The sequence below is a fragment of the Cyprinodon tularosa genome, unplaced genomic scaffold, assembly GCF_016077235.1.
Source record: "Cyprinodon tularosa strain WSP-4 unplaced genomic scaffold, ASM1607723v1 ctg26, whole genome shotgun sequence".
Lineage (NCBI taxonomy): Eukaryota > Metazoa > Chordata > Actinopteri > Cyprinodontiformes > Cyprinodontidae > Cyprinodon > Cyprinodon tularosa.
This window is the reverse complement of record NW_024038961.1, coordinates 1,855,960-1,873,507: the sequence shown is the minus strand read 5'-3', so window position 1 is coordinate 1,873,507 and position 17,548 is coordinate 1,855,960. Positions and strand designations below refer to the sequence as shown.

The window sequence follows — 17,548 nt, the reverse complement described above, 5'->3', positions numbered from 1 at the left end:
GAAGATACATTGACTTATTTTCTTTTGGAATTGGGTACTCCACTGAGTATGAGTACTTTCCAAACTCACCTAAATCCATAGTTTGGAACTCTAATTTTCCAACTAAAAGGTGAATTTACTTCAGAACATGGAGAAAAAGTAGAATTGTTTGTCTTCTTACCCAAGTTCGTTTTGGCTTTCTTCTAGTCCTGCAGGGGTTTAACAATAATCAATGCAACAGTTATTACCCTGTATTCTGTATTGAATTGTGTAATATTACATTTCCCAGTTTAATACATTACGTAAACACATTTGTCAATAATGTTTTACTCCATAAAGATTACCATGAGTTTTTAACCATGTCCATGTTGTTAAATTTTGAAGGATCTTTGGCGTTTTACTGAAAGGAAATTGCTTAGACAGCCTGAGAAAATGTGTGCATTAGGTGAAGCCTTTGTAAGTAATGCAGTAGGAGAATGACCCTAAACACACAAGTTAATCTGTCAAATAATAGTTAAAAAAAGCACAAAGTTTATGTTTTAGAGGGCCCTAGTCAAATTCCTGACCTTACTCCAAAAGAAAGGTTGTCAAAGGGCCAAGAGGCAAAGAGTTCATGTGAGGAAATCCATCAGGAGCTATGTGTTGCCGACATTCAGGACAAAAGCAAAGGGATAAAACTCCACCAGGCTGCTCTGAACATCTGATCAATAGTTATTGAGAACATTCAGTCACTACAGAAAGAGCTTCATTTTAAGAGGCAGAACAGCTAAATTCTGACACTTATATAAAACATCATGAATTATCAATGATTTTTCTTTTTAGGAAAAAAAGGAAAGCATCTTAAAAACAGTTTTATGTACATGATTTATTTCACTTATTTGACATTTATGATGCCTTTCTGTTTTACATGTCTATCTTTTGGCTTAATTAAAAACTGCATGCTGTCCATGAACTGTTCATGACTTCCCTGTGACTTCTCAGCAGGATATGGCGATGGAGACCTCACCAGGACCTTTCACCTTAAAGCACAGCCCCTAATCCAGGATCCATGTCCTGCTAAATGTTTGCACCATGTAGAAACATTAAAGAGCAAAGTACAAGCTACTGTGCAAGCAAAAGCTCAAGAATTGTTTTCATGCATAATGGCTGGCTGTAACTGTGTTGAAAGTCATGCTCACCTATTTATTACAGGAGATTGTTCTGAGTCCATGTGGAGTTTAAAGTGGTTCCATTCATAAGGAGGTATGAAGGTGTCTATGTTCTGTTTCGTATAAACTTTACAGCAAAGTGTTTTTTTTTTTTTTTATTCAAACTCCTTGGATTACTTGACATGATGGAAACATTAAAGAAAATCTTCATTTTTTTCCACTAATGAGCATGTTTTATTTCTTCTTATATTTTTTTACACATGTATTTAAGCTAGTTCAGGTTGTTGGCTTATGTGTGGTTTGTAGAGTTTCCAAGAGTGTAGCTATCAGACAAGCACACTGTAAAACCAATTACTTCCTTTTTTGTTCCATTTTATGGATGATCTTGTCCTTAAAAAGTCTAATAACACACTGAACATTCATCTTCTCCCTGCTGTTTTTCTCTTTTACAAAGGAAACCTGATATGAACATGCAGGTAACAGAAAGACACATACCCTTTTTCTTCACTGTTTAAGATTATCGATAGAATAAAATTATCAAAAATACTTGGTAAATGCCAAAATCGTCAGATTTATTTTTTATACACTTAAAATTCCATTATTTTTATATATCAGAGAAAAAAAGATAAAGTCTGGCTCTATATTGGTGTATTTCTAAGCGAATACCTCCTTGTGTGATCCCAAGGAAAACTCTTGTAAAATAAATCAACTAAGATATAAGAGCTGTGTACCTCCACAAGCTGGATTCATTTTCCAGATGTATTAAATTTGTCAAACTCATCTGTTCATACAATTATATGCAAAGAATGTTCAGGCAGCATAGTGTTCAGGAAAGAGGTGAAGCTAGTTGTAGAGATAAATGTGTTTCGGCGGGTGCATGGCAGAACAAAGCTGAAGATCTTTCAAAGAGGCTGCCTAAACAGTCATGGTCTACTGTTAAATTAGTCACCTACTGATATGGGTTCAAACGCCACTCAGCAAAAAAGAAGCCATTACCTGAAAACATAAAAAAGCCAGAATATCAGTTTAAAAGTACAGACCAATGGAAATCTAGGATCCTCACCCAAATTTTAATGGATTGGAATAATAGTGTCAGAAGTATTAAAATTTATTACTCAAGAAGAAGTAAAAATCCTACTATTTGAATATAGTTTTGTAGAAGTTAGAGTATCAACTTAAGTGTTTTTTCTCAAAGTGTAACAGAATTTTTTTACTAAGTTAATTTAATACTAACTAAATTTTTGAAGTACTTAAAGTATAAAAGTAATGCAGGAAAAAAAGTTAAGGTTAGATGCTTTAAACCTTATACACATTACTGCACTGCCTTATTAAAGGAACATTTTTCTACATTCCTGGATGATAAATTCCTTACATTTAAGTTTCTAATGGAAACCATGTCAATTTTAACTTTGCATCATCTTAAAAAACTATGTATTATAGTGCAATACCGAGGCCAACCACAAAGAAATGTATTGCCTGGATGAAACTAATATAGTTTTTTTTTTGCTGCCAACACTTCATAACAAAAAATAGCTAAAATGAAATAAAACTAATAAGTCTATTTTTAAAATGTAAGGAGTATAAAGTAGAGATAGTTGCAAAGAAATTTGAGTAGAAGTAATAAATTGTCTAGAAAATAATTACTTGGGCTGCTTAAAACAAATTTAAAAATACTAAAGCAACTTTAAAGTCTGAAGAAATCATCAAACTTGTGCACAGATGTGCCTTGCAAATGAACACTAACCCACTGCAAGGTGACTTAAGAAAAACAAAGTCAATGTTTGGGGTGGCCAAGCTACAATAGTTTATGGAAAAAATCCAAATCTATCTTAGCTTTTGCAAGGAGCCGTAGCTTTAGGCTTTTTAAAGATATATTTTTTATTTTTTATTCTTCCTCAAAATCTTGTTGCTTTCCAACAGTGGGTTTTTGACAAACATGACTGCAAACATACGACTCTGGGACTTAAATGTGTTTCAAAATGTAAAACATCCAAACAACATCTCTCATCTCTCTAATAACCACCAATTCAGTATGACTGTAAATTTATGCCCATTTAAAAGGCAAATTAGTTTAATGCACAAATGCACCGCATGTCCTAACATTGGGACACATTATTTTAAACAAGCATCCAAGGAATTAATGTACATTTTAAATGGATATCTGAATTCACAGCTGCCTTAACTAAAAAGAGGTCAAAGTGAGAAAGATTTTTATTAAAAGCTTTATTTTGGAAAGGATTTTTTTTCCCCTGAACACCACATCTCAGACACAAAAGGAAACGCTATACTGCCATCTTGTGGCCATATCGAAATGGCCTAAAGTTTGACCATTGAAAAAAAAAAAAGTAAAAAAACAAAAAAAAAAACAAAGAACAAACAGTAGCCATGCAAACAAAATGACTAAACAATGCAAAAAAATGAAATAAAAAGTATCGTCCAGAGAATTGCCTGAGAAGACAGTGTTATGTTTGGACCAAAAGAGAAAAACAACAAGCAATCGTTACCAGACCAAGTACAGCAAAAGACACAACACCAACCACAGCTTTGTCTAGCTAAAGGATATCTCCATGCTTAAATGTTTTAGAGTGTTTCCACTCCTGTAAACACATACAGTGCTTACAAGTGCAAAGTTTCTTTAGAGGGAAATAAAAAAAAAATATGCAATCAAAAGTGGAGGGTTTCTGGTGTAAATGCTGCTACAGAGTGTGTGATGTAACTGTAGAGAGAGCTGTTGAGATTGGAAGCAGCTCTTATGTAGAAGTAGGATTGGGGCTCAGTGTGGACAGCAATCCTTGTGGTGGGTTCAACGCCTCTGTGATGTGTGCTGCCCCTTGCTAAGCAGATAGGGTATAATCCTGAAGAAGTTTGAGGAGGCGAACCTTCTTCATAGTAGCTGGAGACCCTTGTCGTGTGTATGGGCAAAAGCTGCTGATCTGCCCAGGTCTGGATGCTGGGCGGAGCAGAAATTCTGCAGGTCAGAGAAGACGGGCTGTCTCTCTTCAGGAGGGATTCAATCGAGAAGGGACCAGTGAACTTCACCTCACATCTGACCTGCACAGAGCCGCAGGCTGCAGGTTCAGGAGATGGGACAGTTGATTTTTGCTCTGATGGTCTGTTCGCGTTGTTTGTCTCAACCTTAGAGGCCAACTCAGGGAAGATATTCAGGAGTCTCATAAAGTGACGACGCACCATCTTTGGAGTGATCTTGCTACAGTCTAGTTTCCAGTAGTTCTTCTTGCTGTCCCTTGAACCTGGGAACACGGGAATCTGAAAATGGTCCATATAGATCAGTGGATATGCGGCCGCCAAATGAATTATAGTTTGTATTAAATGAAGTAATACTTATATATACCTTAACAAAACATCTGTGGCTTGACAAACAGACTCTGATGTTGCTCACAACAGATCTTAGGTCTTCTGAAATAAGAGTTGCCAGCTTCTCCATCAACTATAAGAAGAAAGAAAAAAAAACAGCTTTAGACGGTTTTATAAATGTAGGTTATTGGTTGAATAACAAAGTTTAAATTGTAAGTGCATTTGAGATAATTCTTACCTGGGTGAAGGTGAGCATTTTGCCTGGAGCATCCTGGAGAACAAGGGCAATCTTTGCCAGATATGTGGTGTCTCTTTTGAGAACCTCTCTCTGAGCAACTGGCAAATCCAACAGCTGAGTCCTAGATTTCTCTTTCCTCTTCTGCATCCTGCTTGGAGATTCAGGTTTCACCCAAATGAGAGTCATTGGAGATCTCAGAGAGAGCTGCTGCTGGCTCTGAAGCTGGAGGGTCTGTTTATATATCCTGGAGAGAAGGGACATTAGAGGGTGTGTACGGCAGAGTGATGGGGATCCTTTCATCAAATGATTAGCCATGATTGTAAGAGGTGGAGACAGAGCCATAGTGGTGGGCAACTTGAAAAACAACATCTACATTTGTATAGGGTGCACTTGCATCTGACACTTTGTTATATGCATCTTAGTCCTTATATCTAAAGGTTTAAGGCAGAAGTCCAACTCTTCTTGCAGAAATGCATAAAATGGTTACAATTATTTTTCTACTTATCTCAAAATATAATTTTTTTTAGATTCTCAAACTATTTAAAGGGTTGAAATCCACAAAAGTGTAATACATTAAGACAGAATAAGAAAGAAAGTGTCTAAATTAACTTAAGAACTTACTTTCAAAGGAAATTATAGCAACTTTAAAAGAATGACACACCTGCCTTATAATTTTAAACTTTTGTTTTTGAATTAATTATATGAAAATAATAAATGATGAAATGAGCACCACTCAAATAACTTTAGCTGTTAAAGAGTATTTTTATTCTAGTTTGAATTTAATGCATAGAGCTGAAACATAATTCTCTGAACTTAAATTAGAAAATAATTTTACTGCTTTACAATTTTAAACACTTTTCTGTAATATATTGCTAATTATTTCATTTCTGCTTAATTTCTTATCATACCTTAAGAATCAATAAAATGGTGACAAACTTTTGGAGGCTAACCAAATTAGGGAAAGGGGGGTTTGTAGAAACTGCTACAAGTATAAAATACAAATATAAAAATCATATACCTTCTTTTTTTTTTTTTTTAAACAGGGGAAATGTCTAAATATGTTTTAAATATTGCTTAGAAACTGTCAGTCATTGCAGTCCTTTGGTTTAAGATGGGCATTTATGAGCTAAAATGATAAGATTAATTCAAATCTTAACAGCTTGAAAAATGTAATGCTTAAGCCCCATTATGTCTGCTTTGAACAAAACCGTCTTTTAAGGATAAAAGGATTTCAAAGAAATCATTTGGATTATTTTTCCTTCCTGCAGTTTTTACTGCACCTCAATCTACATAATGGGTGATCACAGGGACCAATCCAGTCACATTCCAATACTTAACACATCGCTTATTGACCTTTAAAATCATTCCCTGGCCTTATAGTTACAGCCCTAATTTACATCACTGATCCCCATTCTAATTTATCAGCACATTACCTGTTTCCAAAGCTTTGAGACTGGACTGGTTTCCATACCAGCTGATTTCACTTGACTGTAATTGTGTGCAATGCAAAGTTTCAGTCTTGTGTGAGATAGCCTGGATCACTGTTAGCTTTCAGATAAAGACTTGCAGACTAGAAGATGTGGTATTTGAAATAAAAATTGAAATGCATGTGTTTTTATTTTGTTTTTTAAGATCAGCAAAATCATAATAGTTAAAGCCAATTTAAGGTAAATACATAAAGAAAAAACTGCTATTTGTATTCACTTATGAATAAAAACTTATAAATGTAATTAAAAACTAAGATTGTTAAACACTGGATGAGTATGTTTTACTTAAGGTGGACCTTTGATGACAAACTAGAGTTGTTTATTTTTCAGCAAGTCTTTATAATTCATTGCCAGATTAATTTTATGGTTATTAAGCTGCATAATTTAATGACCCGTGTTGTGATCTTAAGGCCTGTAACCTAATAATATGCAACAATTACAGGAAAGGAAATAGGTGATCTAGTTCACTACAATTCTAGCAACATTTATTAGAATCAGCACTTCTTATGTTCACTGTTTTTGTACATGTTTTTGTTTTTTTGTCGTTTTAGACTATAAAAAACACATATCTGAGCTTAGAAGGAAATACATTTATACATACAGTTTATTCAAAACCCTGGTGTCTTATTTCAAATTTATCTGTGAGGTTGTTAGCAAAAAATTTCTCCAAGTCTTATAAATGACTAGCAGTCATATATATTAGGTGTCATTTTGCCTTTGTTTACAGTTTTTATATGTAAAGCTGATGAAACTCCAGATTTTTTCTTTCTAGACTTTGTTAATAAAATTCCTGTTGGTTTGAAGAACTGGGGAGTTAAAACTGCTAACATGTTCTTATTGCATTCCCATAGAAAAACTTTGGTGTTTATGTTAGTTTTTTTTTTTTTTTTTAGAACTTCTTCAAAATACTTGTCCAAACCAGAATTTAAGAAAAAAAACTACATCAAATTTAAATTCAAAGTCAAAATTTTGACTCCGCTCCTCCCAAACCTTACCTCTCCAAGTTATACATTTAAAAGCGTTAAAAGGAATTTATACAATAGTTTTGACCGGACATCTTAAAATAAAGACTTTGAAATTCATATTTAAGATACTAAAAGCCTAAAAATTCCGAAATATTGATTTAAAATTCAGCATCTCATAATTTTGAAACAAACCAACTTGATTTCTCAAAGTCTGAAGAGTCATTACTGTAATCTAGAATCTCAGTATCCAATTTTTTCTAAATGTTTTACTTAACATCACTTAAAAAAATTATCAAAATTTACATTACCTTTCTAAATGTAAAATTTATGTCATTAAGTTTTTTATGATACTTCTAACTCCGTATGTAAAATGTCTGAACTCTAAGTCATAATTTGAATTAAGCATTACTATTTCTAGCTACATTGGCTGCTTCAATTAAAGAACTTCCCCCAGTTCCAAAATAGGAAGCATTGTTTAAATATGCATTTAATCTAAACATAAAACTCCAGGTTGACATGTTTATACCTCTCCTCTTCCATTCTTGCTATCCTTTATATAAATCTGAGTATATTAATCTTATATATGAGTAAATCATATAGGATGTATTATTTTAGTTACGTAAAAAAAAAAAAGGCCAAAATGGGAAATCTTTGCCGCGAAAAGTACCTGGCAATTTACAAGGAATAAAAATTCTTAATTTCAGATGTTAAAGCCACACTGCCTTGGCAGCCGACAGAATTAGAAAGAGCTTGATCTGAGTTGCTTTTAGAAGAGGAGCATAAATTAGTTGATCTCTGGAAATGACCAGAACTTTGAGAAATCTTTATTCATTTGAGGTGCGGCTCCATCTCCAGCACTAATGGGACCGTTATCTTCTGAATGGCTCCTCATTAAATTGCAATGGACACCATCTGATCTCTCATTGTTCCAAAAGAACTCATGTGCAAAGCTAACTGCTTTATTCTAATAGAAGGTCTTGGGTCCTGTGATCACCTCTCTCTCGAGAAGACCAAGATGGGGGTTTCTAAAGCAGAGCTAACCAGCCAGGTTACCTACTTGGCCAAGATGCTCCAAACCACATGCTCACATTTACTAAAGTATGAAAGGCTGGATATTACAGATGAAGCTGCAGTCTGCAGAACTATTCAGGTTCAATGTGCGGTGAAGTTTACTGGTCCTTTCTCAATTAAATCAGTCCTGAAGAGAAACAGTCATTCTGCTCTGACTTCTAGACCTTTAATTCATTTAGCCTGAAGCAGGAACCTTGGCATACAAGCATAAAAGAGGCTTTAATTTCTACCTCAAATGTTTGTTCTATCATTAACACTAAAGGAGTGGGCCCTCATCATAAACCCATCAATAACAGGTGTTTTATTCCCACTGGGAATGTTACCTGTGCCCACCAAGCACTCATCTGCTCCTTATTTAACCAACTCACTACACAAATATATCACTTTATCTGTGCCAGTGTGTACACAAGTCACATCTCATGCATGGCAATACATGACTTTACAGCTAAAATACATGAGTCCTACTTTTATTTTAGTTTTCTTTCTAGTTAAAATCCAAGCTGAAAAAAGTCTTTAGAATAGACGTTTCTCTTTGAAGACATCAGACACGTCCCCACGGATTAGAGAACAGATTAGCTTCTCCACCCTTTTTGGCTCCCCTGGTAGAGATTATAATAGATTTAATTTGAGTTTATATAGTTGTAGGAGGGATATTTGTGGCATTTCTACTGTTCATTTTTAGCTAAAGGAGCAGTATCTGATGTGTTGGCTGCTAGTAATCCAGAAACTGCTCTATTTAAATTTAACAAGCTATTCTTGTCATTGATTGATAAACATGCACCTTTGAAGACGTTTACGGTCAGAAACAACGTCACACCTTGGTTGGATGAAGAACTGAAAAACTCTATGAAAATAAGATGTCAAATGAAAAGAACAGCAGTTATGACAGGAAATAAAAGTGATTGGGACCTATATCGTAAAATGAGAAATTCTGTTACTACACTTAATAATAATAAGAAGAAGAAAATGTATTTTGATAATCACGTTAAAAACATAGGTAATGATAATAGGAAGTTATGGAATGTTTTAAATCAATTGACTGGTAAGAAAAACAAAATAAATCCATCTTTTTTGGAAACAGGAGATAAACTTATAACTAAGCCAATAGATATTGTAAACCATCTTAATGATTACTTGATAGCTACAGGAGAAAAATAACATTAATGCTACAGTGTGTAACTTTTAGCGACATCTAGCGGTCAGACTGCAGACTGCAGCAACATGAACACCCCCCCCCCCCCCGCTTCTCCCCCTCAACAGTACGGCGAGCGTTACGGGACAAAATGTCTTCCACGATGTCCGCATCACCTACCTTCTCAAGTAATGAGGTTTGTTTACATAGATAATTTTACAGATAGTATTTCATTAGTCTGTGTAGGGTATAGATTTCATGTCGACTTAAGATAATAAATATACCCGTTATTTTTTCTACAACGTTGTGACATTTTGGCGATCTCGCAATCACTAGTTTGTTGGCTCTGCCATGCCGTAGCGCAAAGATGTCTGCCTCCATGGCTGCGAGACCCGCTCCTATGTAATTATAAATAACGAATTCTAAGGCAACGCAAATATTAAGGTTAAGAGCCTGAGCTCGTAGATGATGATAAAATAACATAGTTATTTATAATATATTACATTTCTGACTGTATATCCCTGTAATTATTACACACTGTAGCTTTAATGCACAAAGATCTTAATTGGTTGTTGGTCAAAGATAGATTGTTGTATTCATTGTTAATTTTCATAAGAAATATTTCTAATTCCAAATTTCCTTCTGTTTTGTTCAAGCATCTTTCTTTCAGTGTAGTAAATCATCAGTACAGTACTAGACATGCAACTAAAGGTAATTTCACTTTACCCATAGTGAGAACAAATGCCATAAAAAATACTGTTGTGTTTAGAGGTATGAAAGAATGGAATAATCTGCCAAAACATATCCTGCTTGCTAATAATGTCAATAAATTCAAATTATATGTAAAATAGCATTTATCAAAATAATATAACTGAATGTTTATATTTATATATGTGTGTGAATATGTATGTATATGTGTAGGTATGTTTACAGGTGTAAGAGTAGAATGTGTTTTATATTTGTCATATATCACGCCCGCATAAGGGTACATATGTACGTTAATATGTGTATATATTGTATATGTATTTGTATATGTGTTTGTGTATTTTCTTTTTCTTTCAAATATTGGTTGTATTCTTGGTTTTGTTTTTAATGTATATATTTTTTTTTTTCAGGACCCCTGGAAGAATAGCCTAAGCATAGCTGTAGCTAATGGGGATCCCAATAAAACTAAACTAAAACTATAACATTTGTAAATCCCTTGACTGTCCCACAATGGGGAAATTCGTTCTCTCCATTTAAACCATCAATTTGGGGAGCAGTGGGCTGTGATCGTGTGGTGCCCGGGGAGCAATCAGGGATTAAGGTTTTTGCTCAAGGCCTTGGGGATCCTTGTCAGAACACAAGCGCACTGAAAAATTGAAATCTAGATAATTCATTTTTTTCTTAAAATAAGTACAGTGTTTTGCCAATGGAACAAGACAATTTACACTTAAAATAAAAAACCTAATTGCATTGTCTTATTTCAAGTGCATATTATCTAATTATCTTATTTTAAGAGTAAAAATACTCGTTCCATTGGCAAACTTTCTTATTTACCTACTCAAATTAAGGGTAAATACACTTAATTTAAGAAATCTTTACTCATTTCTAGTTCGTTTTTCCAGAGTGTTATGTACATAACGAAGACTAATTGGACAGAGGAACTGTCCTAACTACTTGGAAAAACATTAGTTCTGACATGCAACAGGCAGGTAATATTAGGGATTAACAGACTCACACATCATTAATAATAATGTTCCAAACAATTGGCATGGTCAAGCTTGAAAGGCTCAGTTTAGGCAACTGGACGTGGAATTTTCTAGAAGTCCTCTGCTAGAAAAATTCACTTCCCGTTGCCTAAACTAAACCTTTCAAGCTTGTTTTGTACAATGCAACATAACATTTTGGCCTAAATGACATTAAATAACCCTGATTAGAGTGTTACTTTTAATTTTAAAGGTTTGTTCTGTTTAAAGCAATTTTTAAATTAGCTTTTTCACTGTTTGCAAAATAAAAGTGGATGACATTAAAAACACCAGACGCATGCAGTGCTGGTTAGTATCTGAGCAGGTTTAACCAGGAAGCAGCCTCTTTAATGTTAGGAAAATGTCTAAAATGTCAAATGTTAACTTGGCACTACATACTGCACAAGCATAATTGGGAAATGTCATGGAAGATTTGTTCTGGAAGAAAAAAAGATGAAGGCCAGACCAACAGTTGCAGGCAAGCCTCAGAAAAAAAACTAGAACATCTGGAATAAACTAAAGGACTTTGAAACCAGAACCCAGGGCTTGTTTGGCATTAAATTACCATATAGCTCCAGGAATTAAACTGTAAAAGTGTGACATGGAGCTGGAAGTTTCATTGTTTGTAGATGCTTTACTGCAGAAGGTGTAAAGATAAGACTTGGAGATTATTTGATCAATACTTAAATATCTAATAGGGATTTGTGGGTGATATTTAGACTGACAGATTCTTTAAGGCTACTGAATGAGGCCGTTAACTCCTGCTGGTCAGCTTAAAAAAAAAAACAGCCTTTCCTGTAAGCTATCAGACAAGAATCTTTGTAATGTATGTGTAACCCCACCCAAGCTTTAAGACCTCTTTAATATCCTCATTACCATCCAGTACGCATTTTCAGTTTGATTTCCATTTTAAAGACACCCACTGAAAGAATGAAGTTTAACAGTTTTATATACCGTAAAATACTAAAAGATCATGTAAAGTTTGAAAAAGTTACAACTTTAGCAAAAAATGCTTATCGTTGTTTGAGCTATTTTACACAGCTGAATGAAAGTGCTCCCTTTCCCTGAATTCATTGAAATTGTAACGAAGAATATGCTGAAGTTAGGAGATCGATATAACAAAAAAAATTTTATAGAGATATATATTTATATCAAATATAGATATTAAACACTGAAAAGGAGCAACATTATCCCTTTAAAGTCAAGGATGTTATTGGAGGACAGAACAAGACCTTATTACTTTTATAAAAGAAATAAATACATATATTTTCACATTTTTCTAAAAAAAAAAGGGTAAAAGCTTTATTTGGTACAACATAATTTCATTTGTTATTTTATTTATTATTATTAGTTTATTTAGCTTTTTAACTTTTTTAATGAGCTTTTTTACAATTTACTGATCTTAAGTTTTTAACTTGTCTTATTAACTTTTTATAAATTAATTTACAGTAGCTAGTACATATAACACACAGTAGGCAGCATTAGAATCCTGGTGGTATATTATGAAGCAGTTACAGTCAGCATTAACACAGAAATAGACTTTGCAGACCCCATTTTACTTAACAATTTTGCCTTGTTTGCTACAAGGAGAACAAGGAACATTTTACTTAATAAATTGAACTGATTCAAAACCGAAAAATCAAACAACAGCAAAAAAAACATTTTTATGTTTATTTTAGACTCAGTAAAGGTCATTATGACTGATTTTGCTCAACATTTTGAGTTTTATTACATTTCATTTTTAATTTGTTAGAGTGCATTTTTAATTTAATTGCAATAAATCACATCAAAATAAAATATCTTAAGTTTTCAGGATGGAGTCACGGTTTTTTACAGTTATGCCACTGCTAATTTAAGATTTATGTGACGATTATTATGACTGAAATAAGCAATCAACACCTGTAACTCATTAACAAGGTCTGCTCCTCCGTCATTCAGTTCAGGCTGCAGGTCAGCTGGACAACCCCCATTTGGTCTACCGCAGGTATTTGACCAGTTGCTATGCATACTGTGTATCTGCATCATGATGGATATAAAGGCATGATGAGAAATTAGCTTCTAAGGGTTTAGGTGTTATGAATATTTCAATCCTGCCTGGAAAGACTGGAACTTCCCCACAGTATAATAACCCCCTTACTATGCATCACTGGTGGAAAACTGACCAAACTTCATTCTGAAAATTTAAAATTAAAATGCACAAATGGAAAATGCTCTTTCATGTTTGAGTCAAAGCTACATCTTCTCAGTAGATCAAACATCTAGTAATGATAGAAATAATCTAGAAATAAAGTAATATAAGTCATAATAACTACTGAGGTATACGTATATGTCCTTGTGGTCAAATAATGTGATACTGGTGACTAAATTAATGTAGAAATTTTAGTGTTTGTTATGTGTATATCACAGTATAGGTGTGAAAAGGCAGCCCTCCCTTTTCACAAATGCCACAGAACAGCACGCTACAATGTAGCTGGCTAACGTCACACACACCTGCACACACCTCCATACACAAGCGCGCGCACACGAATCTGAGACTTTCACTCGCGGAGCCGGCAACCGCATATGAGAGCTCTTTGTCACGCCAACACTCCAAAAACTTTCAGTACTTACCTGAGTGACCAGCCATCGCAGCGTTCGGTGAGGTACCCGCCGATATCGCTCCATAATCCCATACCGCTCCAGTTTCCACACATTGCACACACAAACACAAACGCGCGCACACACACTTCCTGGTCCGACAACTTCTCCTCCCCTGGGAAACACGAACTGTGGGTAGGGGAATAATTTATGTCTCATTCAGCCAATCAGAGGCTTTGATTACCTGACGGGGTGAAACTGAGTGTTTGATGCATTTAAAATGCTATTTTTAGGTGTAATGTTGATGTAATGAGAAATGTGTTTTATTGAATGTATGCATACAGTAATGTGGTTAATGTAGATTGCTTAGGCATGTAATTTAACAGTGAAAATGAAGTAGTGCATTGTTTCAGCTGTACCTTTTTTTTTCTTGCATAGTGGTCTCATCCAATCAGTCAGTGATTTAGTCCAGTAGGCATGCAATTTGCCAATTATGTCTGTTTGTATAAAAACCCTACTTTTTCCTCAGTTTGTGGGTTGGATGCTAGGAGAAAGGTTGGTGCCTGAGACTGTCGTGTTCAAAAGAGGTATTGCTCTCTGTGCTTAGATTTATTATTAGTTATTATTTTGAACAACCATCGTGTTGATTTTGTTTATGTTTTGGAAAGTCTTTTTGTTACTGCACTTTTTGGTTAGAGCACTGTAAATAAATATACACCACGTCATTTGCACTGGACCTCCTTGTTGAGTGCTTTCATTCCATTTGGGTGGCCATCCTGCAGTGAAACCTGAGCCAGAGGGCTCACCAGTTTCACATTTGGTGTCAGAAGTGGGATCGTGGCGCCGACACGAAAGTCAACAAGAAAGAAGTGCAAGCAGAGTGAGATGGCTTACAGGAAGTTGAAGAAGACCAACCCCCTGGGTCCAGGTGAGGAAGAGGTCGAAGGAGCCATAGGAGGAGAGCAACAGACACAACCTGATGACGACGACAGGCCGCAAGAAGCACTCAACCTTTCAGACCTGTACAGCCTACTGCAACGGTCCATGCGGACGCAGGAGAAAGAGAGGGAGAAACAAGAGCAGCGGTGGCGCAACATTCAAGTTCAACTGGGTAACGTCCGTGATGAGCTGGAGGACCATCGCAGGAGTTCCAGGGGAGGGCAGCAGCAGCAGCAGCCAGATGGAGCAAAGCCAGCAACCCTCCCAGCGGCAGCGACCCTCCCAGCAGCAGCGGCGCATCCAGCGGCAGCGACCCTCCCAGCAGCAGCGGCGCATCCAGCGGCAGCGACCCTCCCAGCAGCGGCGGCGCATCCAGCGGCAGCAACCCTCCCAGCAGTGGCGGCACATCCAGCGGCAGCAGCCCTCATGACAGTAGCAGCAGCACCGGCACATCCAGTGGCAGCAACCCTCCAAGCAGCACCGGCAGCAGGGTATCCAGCACCACCACCAGCCCCATGGATGCCAGCGGCAGGCCCATCGATCCTGTTTCCTGATCCAGCAGCACCAGCGCCAGCAACATGGACCAGAGCAGCAGTGCCGAAGCTAGAGGACAGCGATGATGTGGAGCAATACATGACCACCTTTGAACGTCTAGCCACAGCCTACAGGTGGCCCTTAGCCCAGTGGGCTACATTCCTTGTACCGTACCTGTCTGGCAAAGCTCGGGCTGCATACGTCGCCATGGATCCTTATGAAGCCGTGGACTACTTCAAGGTGAAGAATGCCATCTTAGCCAAATATGAGATAAACGCAGAAAGCTACCGAACACGGTTCAGGGAGCCGAACATTCAATCTGGTGAGACGCCGAAAGAATTCTACAACTGGCTGAAGGACTTGTACCAAAAATGGATTCGCCCAGCGGAGCACACTGTGGAAGAAATCGGTGAAGTGCTCATTCTGGAACAATTCTTGCGCTCACTCTCCCCGGAGGTAAGAGTGTGGGTCAAAGAGCACAACCCCAGCACAGGCCTGAAGGCCGCAGAGCTCGTGGATGGTTACCTGTCAGCCCGCCGCGGACCGAAGGACTTCAGATTCCAAGGCCCCAACAGAGCACCTCAACCGCCGAAGGGTAAGTCTGTGGGATATGGGAGTGGAGTTGGTCCTGGTCCGGGGAGTGGTACACAGAGTAGGGGCCCAAGCACTAGACATTACATGCCTCAACACCCCTCTCAGCCTAGACCTACTGACACATCCACAACACACAATACACCTGCTAACACACAGGCTGTATGTCATTATTGTGGTAAGCCAGGTCACTGGGCTAGAGTTTGTCCTCTGAAGAAGGTTAGGGGTGCTACTTGCAGTATGGTTTCTGTGCCTAGACCTATGACTGATGCTGTGTATGCTGACAGTGTGCCAGTAATGGGTGTGATTGTGAATGATAAACCGGCAAGGGCTCTCCTGGACACAGGCAGCACCCACACTTTGGTGCAACCTCACCTGGTTCAGCAGCCTGAAGCTTTGACTGGCGAGAAACTGCGAGTAGTGTGTGTGAATGGTGATGTCCATGAATACCCCATAGCACTTGTGTCTGTTAAAGTGCAAGATCAGATGTTCAGGTTAGAAGCCGGGGTTGTTAAAGGCTTGAATTATCCTGTGGTCTTAGGTCAGGATGTGGGGATTCTGCCAGACCTGGTGCAGGCTTCTCTCCCAATGAGTTGCGTTGCAACCAGGGCACAGGCTAAAAAGGCGCAGGAGTTGTTACGTGAAATGCCATACAGTGGAGAAGATTTTGGTTCCCCTGTAAAAATGAGAGACAGGAAGACACGCCGACAGCGTAGGCATGACAAACTAGTTGGCACAGTCAAAGTCATGTCTGGTGAAGAGCTAGCGGCAGTTCCTGATGCAGGGAAGGAGATGTGGCAAGTTCCTGATGATCTGAAAGAATTGCAAAACCAAGATGTTTCACTGAAGGAGCTGTTTGACCAAGTTGTTGAAGTGGATGGTGTGGGCACAGGCCAGGAAAAGACATTGCTGGGTGAATTTTACTTTGTGTGTGATGGCTTGCTGTATCATCAGCCTGAAGGTGGCAGTGCAGAGCAGCTAGTAATACCAACCTGTCTAAGACAGAAGATTTTGTGTTTGGGTCATGACATTCCTTGGTCGGCACATTTGGGAAGTGTGAAAACTTTGCAGAGGATTTCAGACAGATTCTTCTGGCCCGGGTTGTATACTGATGTGCAAAAACACTGCAAAACATGCCCCACATGCCAGCTTTACAGCAAACACAAAGTCAGGCCATATCCACTTCAGCCGTTGCCAGTGATAGATGTCCCATTCACCCGAATAGGTATGGACATTGTAGGACCTTTAGAGCGCACACAATCAGGCCACCAGTACATTTTGGTAATCTGTGATTACGCCACACGTTATCCTGAAGTGTTTCCCTTACGCAAGGTTACGGCTAGAGCCATTGCCCCTGCACTATTACAGTTATTCTCAAGGGTGGGAATTCCCCGGGAAATACTGACGGATCAGGGAACAGCTTTCCTTTCAAACACCTTAAAGCAGGTTTATGGGTTGTTGGGTATTAGTGCGATCAGGACCACTCCCTACCATCCCCAGACAGATGGACTTGTTGAGAGGTACAATCAGACACTGAAAGGTATGCTGAGGAAATTTGTGTCTGCCAACGGCAAAGATTGGGACCGCTGGCTGCCGTACCTGATGTTTGCCTACCGTGAGGTACCTCAAGCATCCACGGGGTTCTCGCCGTTCGAACTCCTGTACGGCAGACATGTGCGCGGACCCCTTGACCTGCTGAAGGATGCCTGGGAGTCGCCCAAGGCCACCACCTCCAACGTGATCTCCTACGTCATTGCCATGAGGGACAGGATGGAGGAGATGGCCAGCCTCGTTCGAGACAACCTCCAGAGTGCCCAGGTGACCCAGACCACCTGGTACGACCGG

The 17,548-nt window shown here is 37.9% G+C and overlaps 1 protein-coding gene across 2 annotated transcripts; it reads right to left on the bottom strand.

The window, feature by feature from the left end:
* Positions 1-3,776: 3,776 nt before the first annotated feature.
* Positions 3,777-9,105, bottom strand: si:rp71-45k5.2 (uncharacterized protein LOC560783 homolog). Of its 2 annotated transcripts, none has more exons than XM_038288970.1 (4): positions 8,985-9,105; positions 4,681-4,911; positions 4,480-4,575; positions 3,777-4,394 (listed from the first exon to the last, which is right to left on the bottom strand). In XM_038288970.1, the coding sequence occupies exons 2-4, from the start codon at positions 4,864-4,866 to the stop codon at positions 3,792-3,794; spliced, it is 885 nt and encodes a 294-aa protein (XP_038144898.1). In that variant the 5' UTR covers positions 4,867-4,911; positions 8,985-9,105; the 3' UTR covers positions 3,777-3,791. The 2 variants fall into 2 exon arrangements, with proteins under 2 accessions (XP_038144898.1, XP_038144899.1); XM_038288971.1 differs by having other exon boundaries at positions 9,021-9,100.
* Positions 9,106-17,548: the final 8,443 nt, after the last annotated feature.

Excerpts from the sequence above, each read along its gene's own strand:
- si:rp71-45k5.2 (XM_038288970.1), bottom strand. The coding sequence starts at position 4,866 with ATGACTCTCATTTGGGTGAAACCTGAATCTCCAAGCAGGATGCAGAAG. Across the intron at positions 4,576-4,680 it reads AAATGCTCACCTTCACCCAG|TTGATGGAGAAGCTGGCAAC; the intron begins GTAAGAATTATC and ends TTCTTCTTATAG. Across the intron at positions 4,395-4,479 it reads GCCACAGATGTTTTGTTAAG|ATTCCCGTGTTCCCAGGTTC; the intron begins GTATATATAAGT and ends GACCATTTTCAG.